Source organism: Pseudopipra pipra, chromosome 15 (genome assembly GCF_036250125.1).
Source record: "Pseudopipra pipra isolate bDixPip1 chromosome 15, bDixPip1.hap1, whole genome shotgun sequence".
NCBI lineage: Eukaryota > Metazoa > Chordata > Aves > Passeriformes > Pipridae > Pseudopipra > Pseudopipra pipra.
The window spans coordinates 1,673,871-1,689,280 of record NC_087563.1 but is presented as its reverse complement, the minus strand read 5'-3'; the positions used below and the strand labels follow the sequence as shown (position 1 = coordinate 1,689,280).

General features: G+C 45.8%; 2 protein-coding genes across 6 annotated transcripts in view; one reads left to right on the top strand and one right to left on the bottom strand.

Moving 5' to 3' along the window:
• CTNNA1 (catenin alpha 1) overlaps window positions 1–15,410 on the bottom strand; it is a 119,144-nt gene that overhangs the window by 49,586 nt on the left and 54,148 nt on the right. For all 3 annotated transcript variants that reach the window (XM_064671411.1, XM_064671412.1, XM_064671410.1), the window contains one exon: window positions 509–589. In XM_064671411.1, coding sequence (XP_064527481.1) covers window positions 509–589 — 81 coding nt within the window. The remainder of the gene's footprint in view (window positions 1–508; window positions 590–15,410) is intronic.
• LRRTM2 (leucine rich repeat transmembrane neuronal 2) lies at window positions 8,161–15,380 on the top strand. Of its 3 annotated transcripts, none has more exons than XM_064671413.1 (2): window positions 8,161–8,581; window positions 8,923–15,380. In XM_064671413.1, exons 1-2 carry the CDS (start codon window positions 8,578–8,580, stop codon window positions 10,467–10,469), a joined length of 1,551 nt encoding a protein of 516 aa, XP_064527483.1. In that variant the 5' UTR covers window positions 8,161–8,577; the 3' UTR covers window positions 10,470–15,380. The 3 variants fall into 3 exon arrangements, with proteins under 3 accessions (XP_064527483.1, XP_064527484.1, XP_064527485.1); XM_064671414.1 differs by having other exon boundaries at window positions 8,165–8,581; window positions 9,351–15,380; XM_064671415.1 differs by having other exon boundaries at window positions 8,426–8,581; window positions 9,372–10,670.

Genomic DNA, 15,410 nt, shown 5'->3' with positions numbered 1-15,410 from the left:
CCGAGATGATTAAACAACACGCTGATTTAACTTTTTATTTTTCTACTAGAATAAAAACATTTCTCAACAAACTTGATCCATACTCCTGTTTACTCAAAAGGGGGAATATATTGCTTTACAACCAAACAGACAAAAGGCTGATGCTGCATAAATACAATCCTCAAATAAAATAGGCTGAGATGAACAGCCCTAGAATTATAAAATATATGTGATTATCTTCAAAATCCATGAAGTGGGAGTTGGTTTTGGGGTTTTTTGGGGATTTCTTCATCTCTCTTGCCACGAAGACAATTAAGAATCCAACATCTTTACCACAGAGGTAACATGGAATTACATTCCCACCCCATGCTTCGCTCTGAACCACACACTGGAAGCTTTTAGCTTTTAATTCACTAAAAACAAGCAGGCAAGCCCACTACCCACTAGAAACAAATCCCCAGGTAACAGTCCCAAGAGGGCAAACACGCAGAAATGCACTCCTTTGCCTCAGCTCTAACACAGCCATTACCTGTCTGCGCAGGTCTCTGGTCTTTTTGGTCATTTTATCAATGGCAGAGTTCAGGGCATCACTTCTTTCCTTGCGTCCAGCCTGAAAAACAAGAGACAAAGAGTTAAACACGCATTCAGGGGCAAAAAGCAGAAGTAGTACTATTAATTTCAAGTATATTGTCAACTTCTTTCTTTACTTTGGGGTTTTTTTTAAGTGATTATGCACACTGGAGGCAGAGTCTCCACCTCCCTGCTGGTGTGGGCAGGACAGCAGTGCTCCCTACACACCCTCATCCCCAGTGTCACACAACACTGCCCTTGAGCAGGCAGTCAAAAGCCCAAAATCAAAAGTATACAGTCCTTATAAAACATTTGTTGGGTATGAAATCCAACATTTCCAGTCAGTCCCCAGGCCCATCCCCAGGGAGTTGGACTTCAATGAGGTTTGATACAGCGCATTGAGTGAGCCCTGTTAGAGAGGGCAAAGGGCCAAACAGCAGTGGCAGCTTCTCTTTTCCATCAGACACTGGGTCAAAAATATCCTCATTTGTACCAAAATCAGAGTGTCAGATAAGACAATAGTGGTGGTCTGGTTTTGCTGGGAGTTTTTTCTGTATGACATAGCTTATATTAGGGTTTCAAAACACACTTCATGCAACCACAATCCAATTTCTGAAGTTCTAAGCCACAATCAATATAATTATCCAGTCGAGAAGCAAACCCATTTAGCAGCACTGCAGTGAGGGTATGCCAGGTATCAATTCTCCAGGTGACAGGCTGGTTTGAAATATCTGGATGAGCAGCCTTGAATCTAAAACATCAAGTCCACTCTACAGCACGAATAAAGAATGGGGGGAGTAATGAGGATGTTGTAATGTCATTACAGTTTAATGAATTATTGAAGATTTGTCACTCCCTGATCAAGTGATTTGCTTGTCATCACAAAAGGTAACTGAAAAGTGACTGAAACTACACCCAGGAGCTTGTTGTGACGATGCCACAGCCCTCGGCAGCCCTGAGCTGGCCCGTTCTTCACTCCATGTTCAAAAATCGGAGCTGAAGTCTCTAAATAAAGTGAAAGCTAATGCTGCTCATTTGCCCAACAGCTTGCTGCTCCCTGCTCAGAGGATGTGAGAGACAAGCTGCAGTTAAGGCTGGAAAGTCCCCATTGAGCCTGCCCTGAAGCCACAGCTCGGGTGCACTGGTGGTGGTGGGCACTGCCTGGACCCTGAAGGGGGCAAGGGGGCCATGCACCCCAAAACCTGCCACTGCACCAACCACAAGGTGCTCTGAGTCATCAACCCACAGAGGCAGCTCCTTGTTCTTCCTGGTGTTTCACACCAGTTTACCTATGGCAACGTGACCATGTTGCTGAACACATGGCACCCCTCCCTGTACATGTGGGGTTTTTTTCCCAGGAATATCTTTGGATTTAAGAGATACCTCATGCATTATGTAGAAAGCCAAACATTCAGCTGTTCCAAGAAGTACCATTTTACTTCTCCCTGGGTGCCCCCACATTACCATTTTAACATGAAGCAGGAGCAGGCATTTGAAGCAAGGCCACCCATCAATTCCACTTTGCTGTCCCCGGCTTCACAGCCCACAACAGCTCTAGTGCACAGCACCAGATGCCTTTTGGATGAGAGGAAAACCAAGAGATGGCTTCCACTAATGGACATTCAGTTCATGAGACCACTACGTAAAACACCCCGAAGAGCACATTAGAGCCTGAGCAGCACCGATTTCAGACGGCTGATCCCTCCCCATGAAACTACACCACCTATTAGCACTGCAAGAGCTGTTTAATCTAATCCCACTAGATTTTAGGAAGGCAGCCCCATTTTATTTCCATCTTGTTGGCATTCAGAAGTTTTAGTACAGAAGCTTGTCAAAAGCATGACCAGAATTTCCTTCAGAAGGTCGAGGATAAAGCTCCCTGCTAATTTAGCTGTGGTAATTCAACCACTTAGCACGTGTAGTTACTGATGGGGCTCCTTCGTTAGGACTGGTGAATGGGGCAGAAGAGGACAGACGAGGTGGACGACCCCACCTCTGTGGCTATGGAAGACCCTGCTGCCATTAACATCTTAAACCATCACAGCCAATTCTAACCAAGGTCCAGGCCTGGAGACAAGGATATCAAGTTTTGCCCCACTGAAATTTCTTTTTACAATCAAACATAAACACTAACGGTGGGACCAATCAAACCCCATTAGGTCTGAGTGGAGGCAGCCAGTGGGACCGTGGGCTCTGGAGCACATGAAGACCTGCACAGCCTGTGGCAGCACAAACCCTCCTGGGCACAGGAACACACCGAAGACCATCCCTGGCCACAGCACAGTCACTTTGTCCAGGCTCCCACAAATACCATGAATTTTACCCATTGCTTCCACCCTACAGCTCAAAAGTCCTGTTTGAGCTGGTCTCCCTCTCTTAAGTAATAAATCATGTTTTAAAGGCTCCAATTGACAGTTTACCACTTCTGGGTAATTTGTTCCAGTACCCAATTAGCCTTACCATTAAAAAATTGGTCCTCATTTCTAAACCTTCAGTGATGAGCCAGCTAATGACCCACAGCACAACACAGCCCAGCTCTCATCCTTTCCTGTCCATGGGATTACTAGGACTCACAATAGCAAAGCCTGAATATTCAGATTCCTAATAGGATTTTTAGATATTCAGCACAAAACGCTGCTGAGGGAATCACAAGCCCTGCAGTCAGTGAGCAGCTAATAGATTCAGTAGATTTAATAGGGTCATGATGACCACGTCAATCATTTTGCAGAATGACACCCCAGCTCTGTCCAGTATCATGGATAATAAATTTAGCCACAGTGCAAATTTACTTTAAATTAAATCAGATCTTTATCAAAGAGGATAGAATTGGTGTTAAAAATTGCTTCTTTCCCCCATCCCCTGTAATTTCTGCTCTTCCCCCACCATTGCTGCCCTGACTGGAGAGCAGCACACAAGCATTCCCTGTCACATCCCTTCAATCCCAGCTCACACCAGTGTCCCCAGCAGGGCTTGTTTTGGTGGCTCAAAGCAAAGAAAGGGGATTTGCATACAGGGAGGGGAGAGGAATCATCACCTCTGTCACAAAGCACTCCTGCTGTAGGTGTGCCAGCAGAATTTAAACAACTGAAAACCAGAATCTTTTCCTATAGCTACTGATAGAACCCAATCCCAACTTTAATAAAGGTACCAGAGCACAGCAGTAGCAGTTCATGCCACCAGGACCAGCAGCACAGGAATTGCAATGAGTTACTCAAAGACATGGTTTTGCAGCTAAACACCAAAAACTTCCAGTGTTAATATCAAAGGCTCATCATCAGTTTGGGTTAAGCTAAACCCACAGAGCTATTGAGGGAGACAGTGCCTCCTGCCCAGCACCAGCCCTCACAGCATCCCTGCAGAGCCCAACATCCCTCCCCCCCCAACCAGCACCCAGATGTGAGCCAGATGTGCCACTGCTGCGAGCTCTCACTGTCCCACCTGCCGCCCACCACACAATTACCCAAAAAAGATGGTTTGCAGAGCGGTTTCTGCTTCAGGTGATCTGTGAATTGTCTTCTGGGCTGTCAGTACAAGAGGCAGCACCATGGTTAATGATGGGGATTTCATAAGTGAAAAATGAGTGCTTGGCACACCTTCCTCTGGGCAGGCAGTGCTATGTCAGTGTGCTCCCACCGAGTTCAGCTTCGTGGGGAGGCAGGAGATTCAGTGCTCAGGTGCATTTTGCCTCGTGTTTGGTTTTGCCTTGCCACCTCGCCTAATTCCATGTCTACAGAGCACAACCATCCACACCCCTCCATCACTGTGACAGCAGGGCTGCAAACAAATTCCAGATATAACAGTGCTGATCCAAGGCCAGGAAGGGTGAGCAGTGAAGTATGACACACAGGAATTTCAGCAGTGTTTTCACATCCCAGCTCTGCCGGTTGAGGAAGCTGGACTGTACACTGGTTTGCTGCAGGAAGGAGTCTCCCACGGTGAGCCCACAGCTCAGCCAAGCACAGGGGCTGCATGGCATCATCCAGGGGTCAGCAAGAACCTGAATGAGAATAAAGATGCCTGCACTGTCCCTCCTGCACAGCTGGCCGTGCTACACCACTCCCACCCCACTGTCCCTCCCCACAGCCAGGCTGCACCCACAGTGGTCCCACACTCCCTGCTGTGCCCACAGAGAGGTTGGCTCCTGCACTCACCCTGGTACAAGGAGGAATTAAAATGTGCAACCAGTGCCAGGTGTAGACAGCTGCCAGACAGGGAGGTGACATGGCACATCATGGTGACAGCCACCATGCTCCATGGCAGCACACGTGTCCTTTGCTCCCAGGAAGACAAGGACACTCAACCTATGGTGCTCTGTCCCACTCCTCCCACTGCCCTCTCTGGACACATCTGCTGCTGCTGGATCATCTCAGACATGCCTTTTTCTCCTATGCCCACTTCTCAGGGCTCCCTGGTGACCCAGCCCCAAGGCAGCACATCCCAGTGACAGGACGTGCATGGGAATGCTGCAGCCACACACCCCTGCTCCCCCCCTGCCTCACAGCCCTGTGACACAGCACAAACACTGTCTTCTGGCAGAAAACCAGCAAATACTCCTGCAGTCTCTAACGTGCCAACGTCCAGCAATAATTACCACAGCCACTCCTCCAGGCAGAGGGCTGAGCTGGATGCCTGCATGGTGCCATACACGTGGCTGCACATCCTGGGCACCCATCACCTGCAACTCCAGGGCTTGCATCCTCCAGGCCCCCAGCACAGCAAAGTCACACAGCCCACATCTACATCAAGTAAAATTAGCTTATTTGTTGCTCTTAATACACTAGGAAGGCTTCCACAAGATGTCAGCCTAACTAAATGACAACACCAGCCTCAGGGTGCAATTCTACTTTCCCAGCGCATGGATTTAGCAGGAAAACCAGTTCTGCTGCTGCTCCAGGAGTGGGGTAAGTGAGAAGCCCCTGAAAGGGTTATCTGGTCCTAGCAAGCTTATTCCTGAGGCAGACATGCCAATTTGCCTCTCCACATCACATGTGAAGTTTCAGGCTGCCACATCAGAGCTCCTGTGCTGGCAGAAGTCCCCAGATGCCACTCAGATGTGCTTTTCCTCGGCAGGCAAGTGAGTTTCCAGTCTCAGAAGAAACACATTTACATGAGTTTTCTGGGCAGCTGGGATTTATTCCCAGCCTGTTACACCTTGACACCCTAGGCAGCTCCCAGGGAACAATGTGAATGTTACATTAGAGTTCCAGACTTCAGAGACTCAGATACACACTTGTGGTAATAACTGTTATTTCACAACAAGTGCACATAAAAACACGTCTCGCTAAGAAAAGCGCCCATAAAGTTCGTGTTAACAGTTTCCTAAACAGGAAACTCGCTGGCAAGGTGCTAAATAGCCCTTGTTTGGTTAAGGGCCAAAGAACAGGGAGCTTCAGAAAGGAAACAACTCACCCTGTTTGAACATTAACTCTTAACTCTGTGCCAAATTACACAATCTTAACATGGGAGGAACCTACCAACAGATACTGTTGCAAAAAAAGCAAAACGTTTCCAACGATACTTCATTTCAGCCTCCTGGTAAGAGCGAAAAGAGGCAGCGCAGGAGAGGGGGAACAGTTCACCTCAAATTACACCCTCTGGAACACCTTAAATGTTAACATGCTGAAGTGCTATTAAAATTCAAACCAACACTCCAGATGAGGATGTTGCAGATGAGCTGCTCGAGGAAGCCCAGCCGCAGGTACCCCGAGGTTCCGTCGGACAGCTGAGCCCGGCTTTCAGCTCCTGTGCTCTTTGTGCAGTGAACATTAAATGTGAACAAACTCTTCAAATAGGTTTATGTAATTTCTTTGCATGTATTTCTTTCACCCTAGAGCCAATGTGAAAACATTTACTATGGCACAGCAATTTAATATGTATTTAACATTTCCTAATTTGCTTAATCATTAAAGACAGTTACTCTCCTGATGGGTTCAGGGAAGGGTTTATTCATTTTCTTTAGGTTTTTTGGGTGGGTCTGAGGTTTTCTTTTTGTATGTTTATAAAGAGTCCACCTTCTCCATCCCTTTACTTTCCACTTAGTGCTCCCTTTGAGTCTGCCCACCCCAGAAAGGGAGCACCACACGCAGTGTTACCATTCTACCACGGGACAGCCAAGGGAGAAGCAGGCAGAAAACAGCAAGTCTTAGTTTAAGCAAGTGCCTCTAAGGAACCAAAGCAAAGAACCAACACCTAATAACAAAGGTAAACAGCCATTTTATTTTAAAACCTTCTTTAGACACAATTCATCTTCCTCCATCAGCATGGGAAGCTTGTTATTCTCAGCTCATTCCATACCTTAGAGGTTGAAGGCGATAGCTTGCCATTACAGAGCAAACGTTTTCAAGTGCCTCCTGCTACATTATTGCTTTACATCTCAAGGTGAAAATAAAAAAAGCTCATCCAAGTTGCCTGGAATGGGAAGCCAGCATCCCCCTGTATCATCCACATCAAGCCACGACCAGAGCAGTACCTCCGAAGGCTTTCCTGCACATGCATCCTAAAAACCTATAAAAATTTCAATCGAGCCTGTTAATTTACCTTTCAGTACCAGCTGTCCCTAAGGAGAGGTTGCTCCGAATAAGGGGGTAGTGAACTTTGAAACCAAGCAAAAAGCTGTATCAGCCCATTCTCCATCTCCTCCTCCTCGCTGTGGGTGCACGCTCCGGCCAGAGCCCGGCTGGGCTGGACCAGCACACACAGCTCTGCAGGGTCACTGCTCCTGCAAATGCACACCTCTGCAATGCTAAAGCCCACAGGGTAACTGCTACGGACCTACCCTGCAGGCAGGGGCTAATGGGAGCAGTGTCCCCCGATTCACAGGAGACACACAGCAGCAGGATGCAGGGTGACAAGACGGCAGCCCTCGCACTGCTCCAAGCCCCGACTGCGAATGCCAACCTCACCATTTCCTCTCCTGCACTCCAGTCCCCAGGAAAAAGCAAGTACAAAAGGCACCGTTTGGGAGGAGAAAATAGATTTTCTAGTTTCATAACCACACACTGTCAAGCTGGATTCCAATTAAATTTTTCCTGTGCCCTAATGCAAGCTTTGCTTTTTCCAGAAATTTCCTCTCGCCTGAGGCGTTCGCTCCTGTCCCCTGCTCCTGGGCTGTACTTCTGACACACCACCTCAGCCACTCGACTGCTCTCTGCCAGTTTTGCAGGGACCACAGCCACACACAGCTGTTCCACAGAGCTTTCAGCAGCCCAGACCCTCTCACCTCCATCAAAGCCGGTGCTGACCAGCAGCCTCTATTCAAACTGTGCACATTTTGCATCTAAAAGTTCCTTTCACGCAGGGATATTTAGCAGAAAACTGGGAGCAGCCAGCACTCAGGCACTTCCACCCGCAGCTCTGCACTGCTTTTAACCCCAGCTGAGCAGAGCCAGTGCAGATGTGGGGGGAGCAGGGGGGAGCAAGTCTGCTCTGCTCCTTCTATCGCGGGGACGAAGGACTCTTGCCGATGGATTTTTTCCTCCCTCTATCAGTGGTCTTTAACACGATCACAGTATGCAGCACAATGCTTTAAAACAGCAAAGCTTCTGGAAAACCCAAACAAAAGGAACGTCACCAGGTGACGTCAGCCTATATAGAGCCCTGTGTGGTCGCAGCGCATAAGCAAACCCATTCTTGTACCGCTTCCCTGAAAAGCTTTTCAGTAAATGCACTCATGCTACTACAGGAGCTTCTCTCAGCAATAAGCCACCCATCTGCCATCAACAAGTTAGGACTAAAGGAAGCCACAGCTGCGGAAAAGGAAAACCTGAGCTTCAATTAACCAGCTGAGCAGCCACGGAGGACGAAAACTTGTATTAAGATTTAAAAATTGCAGACCTGTCAGAGGAGATCAAGGCAGCGATTTCAAAAGGAATATTCCAAGAGAGCATCGTGGATTTGATTTTGCACTAATATCAAAGGACACTAAACCCAGTCAATTATTCAAGGCTGTCTTACATTAGAGCCTTTCACAGACTCACGGCGTTGAGTCTCAAACTACGACTGAATGCACCCTCCAATGTACTCAAAAGAATGGGTAAGTTCCTGCGTTTCTCTCTTCCTTGTATAATGAATGACCGGCTCTGCTTTAAAGGAGCACTTAGTTAGGTGCTAAAGCTGATTGCTCTGCACTGAACCTTATGGAAAAAAATGTTTTCTGATAGTGCCACTGTTAAACCCTCTGTAATCGAGATAAAGCCTCCTCCTAAGTGTAATGTCCAAGTATTCGGTTTGTGTAGTAAGTTGTTTCTTGCATTTAGAATTAGCTTGTCGGAAATGCATGGCAATGTTATCTGCAGTGAAATCTTCCACTGTGATGTTCCAAGTGTACTGATAAGGCTATCCTATCTTGTTGTTTTCCTAAATTATATTCTGCAGGCTTACATTTCAAGTGGCCATTAGGGGCTCGTATGCTGGCAGCACTATATGCAATGAGTATGGTTTTAAAAATGCTGCCTGCCTTGGGCATGGCTTGTCCACCAAAATGTCGCTGTGAGAAGCTGCTCTTTTACTGTGACTCTCAGGGGTTTCACTCAGTGCCAAACACCACTGAAAAGGGCTCGCTAGGTTTGTCACTGAGGCACAATTATATTTCTGAACTTGAAAGGGATCAATTTGCAAGCTTCAGTCAACTTACTTGGCTTCACTTAGATCATAATCAAATTGCAACAGTCAGAGAAGATTCTTTTCAAGGACTGTATAAACTTAAGGAATTAGTCTTAAGTTCCAACAAAATCTTTCATTTGCCAAACACAACTTTTAGCCAGCTGCTTAACCTGCAGAATTTGGACCTCTCTTTTAATCAGTTATCCTCTCTGCACCCCGAGCTCTTCTACGGCCTTCGCAAGCTACAGACCTTGCACTTGCGATCCAACTCCCTGCGGACCATCCCGGTCCGCCTGTTCTGGGACTGCCGTAGCCTGGAATTCCTGGATTTGAGCACAAACCGCTTGCGAAGTTTGGCTCGCAATGGATTTGCGGGATTAATCAAGCTGAGGGAGCTTCACCTAGAGCACAACCAGCTGACAAAGATTAATTTTGCTCACTTCCTCCGGCTGAGCAGCCTGCACACGCTCTTCTTGCAGTGGAACAAAATCAGCAACTTGACATGTGGGATGGAGTGGACCTGGGGCACCTTAGCAAAGCTCGATTTGACTGGAAACGAAATCAAAGCCATCGACCTCACCGTCTTTGAAACTATGCCTAACCTTAAAACCCTTCTCATGGATAACAACAAGCTCACCACTCTGGATTCCAAGATCCTAAGTTCGCTGACATCCCTCACCACCGTGGGCCTCTCTGGCAATCTGTGGGAATGCAGCCCAAAGATCTGCTCCTTGGCCACATGGTTGAGTGGCTTCCAAGGTCGGTGGGAGCACTCCATCCTCTGCCATAGCCCCGACCACACCCAGGGAGAGGATATTCTGGATGCAGTGTATGGTTTTCAGCTTTGCTGGAATTTATCGACTGTGGTTACACCCGTGGCTACGACGTACACGGCCCCGACTACTGAGTACACGAAAAGAATCAGCTCTTCTCATTTCCATATGGGAGACAAAGAGATTCCAACTACGGCAGGCATGGTCGTTACCACCGAAGAACATTTCCCCGAGCCAAACAATGCCATCTTCACTCAGAGGGTAATTACAGGAACAATGGCTTTATTGTTTTCTTTCTTTTTTATCATTTTTATAGTGTTCATCTCCAGGAAGTGCTGCCCTCCTACACTAAGAAGAATTAGGCAGTGCTCAATGATTCAAAACCACAGGCAGCTCCGATCCCAAACACGGCTGCATATGGCCAATATATCAGACCAAGGACCCTATAACGAGTACGAACCCACCCACGAAGGACCCTTCATCATCATCAATGGCTATGGACAGTGCAAGTGCCAGCAGCTGCCCTATAAAGAATGTGAAGTATAATACCTACAGCCCATCTCAAAGTAAATCAGATAAGTAACCTATTTTAAAATTGTAGGGGACCTACATCAGATTCTAATTTTTACAAATGTTGACATAAAGCCTAATTTTCCAAGCTACTTAATGGAAACATTGTTTATGGAGTGGTGCAGTATTTTTAAGTTTTTTAAAAAATAAATCCATAATATTTTCAGTGTTAAAGAAGCAATGATTACATTAAACTTGCACTCCTAACGTTTAAAAGTCTAAAGAGATGCTCACCTCAAACTATGTAAAATGTTTCATGTTATGTAATTATATAACTGCGTGTAAACATTTATACCCAAGTCTCCATATTCTACTTTTTCTAATGAAAAGAGTCCGAGGGGAAGGACACTGTACAGGGATCCGAGGGGGACGTACACTCCATTTGTTCCACTGCATCTGGAGGATCCCAAACGCTGCAGCTGGCTCGGGGCACTTTAAAGGCAGCTGAGGAGGAAGATTTATTTTCCTTCTCTGATAATTTCACTCCAGTAAGAGACGGCAGGGGAAACGGGGGAAAAAAAAGCAGTAAAGGTCCAGGTGGGAATTTCAGTGCACTGGGGATCGGTGAATTTGTTTTAAATACAGTTTTGCTCTCTGCATATTCATAGTTTGGCTCGGTGAAAGGGACAGCAGGCACAGAAAGGAGCAGTTCACATGAGCACACACACGGGCAGGGTGGGCACACACATGAACAGGACGACCCTCCAGGTGTTCCCAAAATGGCCACGTAGCTTCTTTAGGGAGGCTCAGCACGACGGGATCGATTCTAAATATTAAGTACATTCAATACTTCTCAGCTCCCTGGTTTGACTTGATGATGCTTTTCATGAATTCAGGCTAATTACTTAATGACTGTGAACAAACAGCATTTCGACACCTTTTCATGTGTAAATACCCTTAATGCAAGGTTTTCTTAATTAAAAGTAAATACCAATGATGAGGTTAAGAAGAAGAGGGAAGGAAGAAAGGAAGGAAGGAAGGAAGAAGCCTCTCTTTGTCCCCCTGCTGCTCCCCCAGCCGAGGCTTCCTCTCAACTGGAAGCTATTTTCATGCACTAACTCCACTGGTTTCTGTGGAGACAGAATCAGCCCCTGTAATATAAGCTCTCACTTGTCCTCCTCTTCCAAAATTCAAGATTAAAAAAAACCCTTCTGACAAGTTAGGATAATATAATTAGATTATAGAATAGTTCACTGAAAAATGTTTCATTTCTTACTTGATATGGGACAGACTCTAAACTAGTATGACTTTTTAAAAGATCGTATATAAATCTATATACACACGCACCTCATTCTAAGGAGTAATTTGGTTTCTTTAGCCAGAAGTACCATATTGCTATTTATAATCTATTATGAAATTATATGTAAATATTTGCAGATCTATGCAGCGATGGTGGTACTCAGATGCCACAAGGGTGGGGGGTGGGGGGTCTGCAAAGGATTACATTATTTTTAAGTCAACTACTCAATTATTGTAAACATTCTAACCAAAGCTAAAAGGTCCAGAGGGATGGAGAATTATTTTATATATATATACATGTATGTATAACTAAAAAATGTGTTGTGTCCAATGCTGCAGTGTTAAACAATTCCCAGCACATCCCGATGAAGAAACAAAATTCCTCACAGTGTTGCCATACCTTGAGCAAATCCATAATTACAGTATGCTAATTGTGATGTACTAAACTATCCTGCAAACTTTTTAAACAGAAAAAGCACTGCATAAAAATCTGTTGGCTATTTCACTCTGCTTTTCTCTATCTGTATTACCACTTGGTGAGGTATTTAGGGTGCAATTATACAACAGTTCAGTGTTTTCTTGTGAGATGAATTTGTCCAAGGCAATTATAGGAAGACAAGTGACTTCTGTTAAGATTTTACATAAAGGTTTTTCAATTACTGCGTTTGAATATATTAATTTGCATAATTTTACTTTTACATACAGTGCCCTTATAAAACCAGTATTTTGTTTACTTCCCATGACCCTGTATTTTAATGGAAGAGATCCAGTGAAGCCTAATGGTTTTCCACAGAGATACCTTTGAACCCTTGTAACTGTTAATACTACAATGAGTCCATTTACACCTATTCCAGGCAATTAATTTCTGCTTTTAACTGACTACAAAAAAGTCCTGCGGGGTAGGTGGACAAAGAGCAAATGTTCTGTATGATTAAATCCCACGTGAGGCAGCAGGCCAGACCTAAACTGAGAAATGCAAACCCATATTGGTATCCAGGGGGTTTTAGCTGCTTGTAGAAAGACCTGCTTCATTCCCTCCCACAAGTAGGTGCTCACAGCTCTTCCCTGAGGTCCAGGCTGCTGCTCTGCTCGGGCACTGCTGCCAGCAGGGACCTGCCCTGCCTGTGCACCTCCCTCACCTCACCCAGCCATCACGAGGGGCTGCACTGGGGGATTGGGAAGCAGCCACAGTGGGAATGACTTCCACGTACAGCTGCAGGGTACCAGCAGAGACAAAGTTATCACTGAGCTCATTAATTATCCTGGCAGCCAGATAATCTGGCTACGCTGTCATTCCCCATCAGATGTCAACACTGAACTCTGATGGCCCCAGCTGCACCTGCAGGAAGGAGTTCCAGCTCTGCCCTCCAGCCCAGCAGAAACCCTTGCTGTAGGACAGCTCAAAGGGTGCCATGTCAGTCTTCCACATGGGAACAAGAAGTGGCTGCTTCATGAAGAGCCGAGGTTTCTCCCAAGAAGGTGCTTTCCCAACAACCCAGCTCTGAGCAAAAACCACTCCATCTTCATTAGCTTTTAATTATGCCCAAGCAGAGCAAAGACAGATGTTCCAGCAACGCTGGATTGAACCCTCTTCTCCATCCCAGCCACTCACACTGACTTTCCAGGCATTAAAGTGCTGTTCCAGTGCCTCTCCAAGCAAACCCACCCAGGCACCCAACCTCTCTCCCCCACCATCCTTCCCAGTTTCCAGTGGTCCTGCAGTGCTTGGCTCCCAGAGAGCTGAGCAGGAGGCAGCAGCAGAGCCCAGCAGGCACCGTTCCCTCACGGTGACTCCCTGTACTCCACACTAATACGCAGCCAATCTCCCAAATGCCGTGGTTTATGGCTGCCATTTCCAAAATCATTTGTTGCCAGGTTCCAGGCATAAGCAAAGCAATTCTGCAAACATTACATTTAGGGTAACAGGTATCATAAAACTCGCAGAATGTCAAACACTAGCAGTGAAGTCGACTTGGATTCCCTGCGGAGGGGCAGGGAACGGCAGGCAGAGCCATTGCTCTGCACAAGGACACAGCCACAGGCTGTTAATATTTCTTATTTTAAAGTTACTGTCTTCCACTTGCAATTGCTTGTGACTCTTCCAGGCAAGGAGGGGATTGTAATAATTGTGCTACTCGGCAGTCTCTGATTTATTCTGTTTGTGGAACAAGAACCACGATGATTTGGTTTAAATTAATCGTATTTCAATACGAGCGCTGGCTGATGACAAGAGCTTGTTAACGTGCTCTCTCCAAATACCATCTCTGTTGCACAGCCTCAAGTTTCTACAGATGCTAAATGGCATTACAGGTGCTTCATTCAACACCTCTGGGCACAGCCTCAGGTGTTCAGGGCCTTTTAGAAAGGGAATTTCCTGTACTGCTCTTAAGGTCCTCGTCCCACCCAAAGATCTCCAGGCTTGCTGATCTCCAGCCAGCTTCTCCTGCTCCCCACCCTTGTGTCAGTGAAAGGCAAACCCAGCAGCACAGGTTCAGTTTTTGAGTCATCACCCTGGAACAGGGCTGAATTAATGCTCTCAGTTAGTCGCTCTGCATTAGATCAGTGTTTAAATGCACACAGCTAAAAATTACTCGATGAAGGGTAAAATGGGTTAGCGTTTAGTCTCCAGCTGAAGTGTTCCTCTGCACTGAGCTCCAATTCCCTATCAGATGGAAATGTAATGAATGCTGCTCTATCAATGTTTGGTTTTGTTTGCTTCTCCCCCAAGCAGAAATGATCCGATTCCTCAGCGATCAGCCGCATGCAAATCGGAGCATCTGAGCTTCTGTCCCATTACATCCCTCAGGAGACAGTGGCCTATTGCTAACATGTAAAATCAGAAACATCCAGTGGCTTTAAACCAGAAATCTGCACTGCACACTTGTTTTTAATGTGTCTAAGGTAATTTCTGTACTACTTTAATGGAAATAAAGTTGATTTAATTTTGTGATCTGTGTAGCTATCAAAATCCATCTGTTCAGACCTATGAAATTTACCCAGAAGCTGAATTTCATCTTTCTTATGAAGTTTTCCATAAAAATTTAACAAGTTCTAAGGGAGATACAGTTTTTCTTCTCCCCCCCAAAAAGGAAGAGACAAGGAAACAACAAAAGTCAAAAGTAGCAGCTCCTCCCTCCCCACACCTTCTTTCATTGCAAAATGTCCCAGATGCTAAAATTAGTGCTGGGCTCTGCTTTTTAAGGTGCCACATTAGCAGGATGCTTAAAGATTATTTCAGAGTCAGCTGGCAATTCAGCATTTCACATCTCATATACCTTTAGAGAGGTTTCTAGGGAAAGGTAACAGAAGCTTTGAGGGGTATAATAAAGCCTTAGATGGGGTAAAACACCATGCAGGTTGTACACCTCTGTGTAAGCACTGAGAAGCTATGCCTGCCATCCTCCAACTACTCCTTTGTAAAAAGTCAAACAAAACCCATCCCATTTTTGTTTTACTAATGAAAACACTAGTAAGTGAACTATTCTACCAGCTTAGCAACCTGAGATTACAGAGAGTCCTAGATGAGTCGTGTTTAAATTACGTTTCAAGAGCCAACTTCTGGTGGGAGGGGGTGTGAGTAATGGAGTAAAACAAGTGCAGTGTACAGAAGCATTTTGTTATTAAAATTGTGTATACTGTAAAACCGAATTTGCCTCTTTCTTCCTCCCTTTTCAAGCA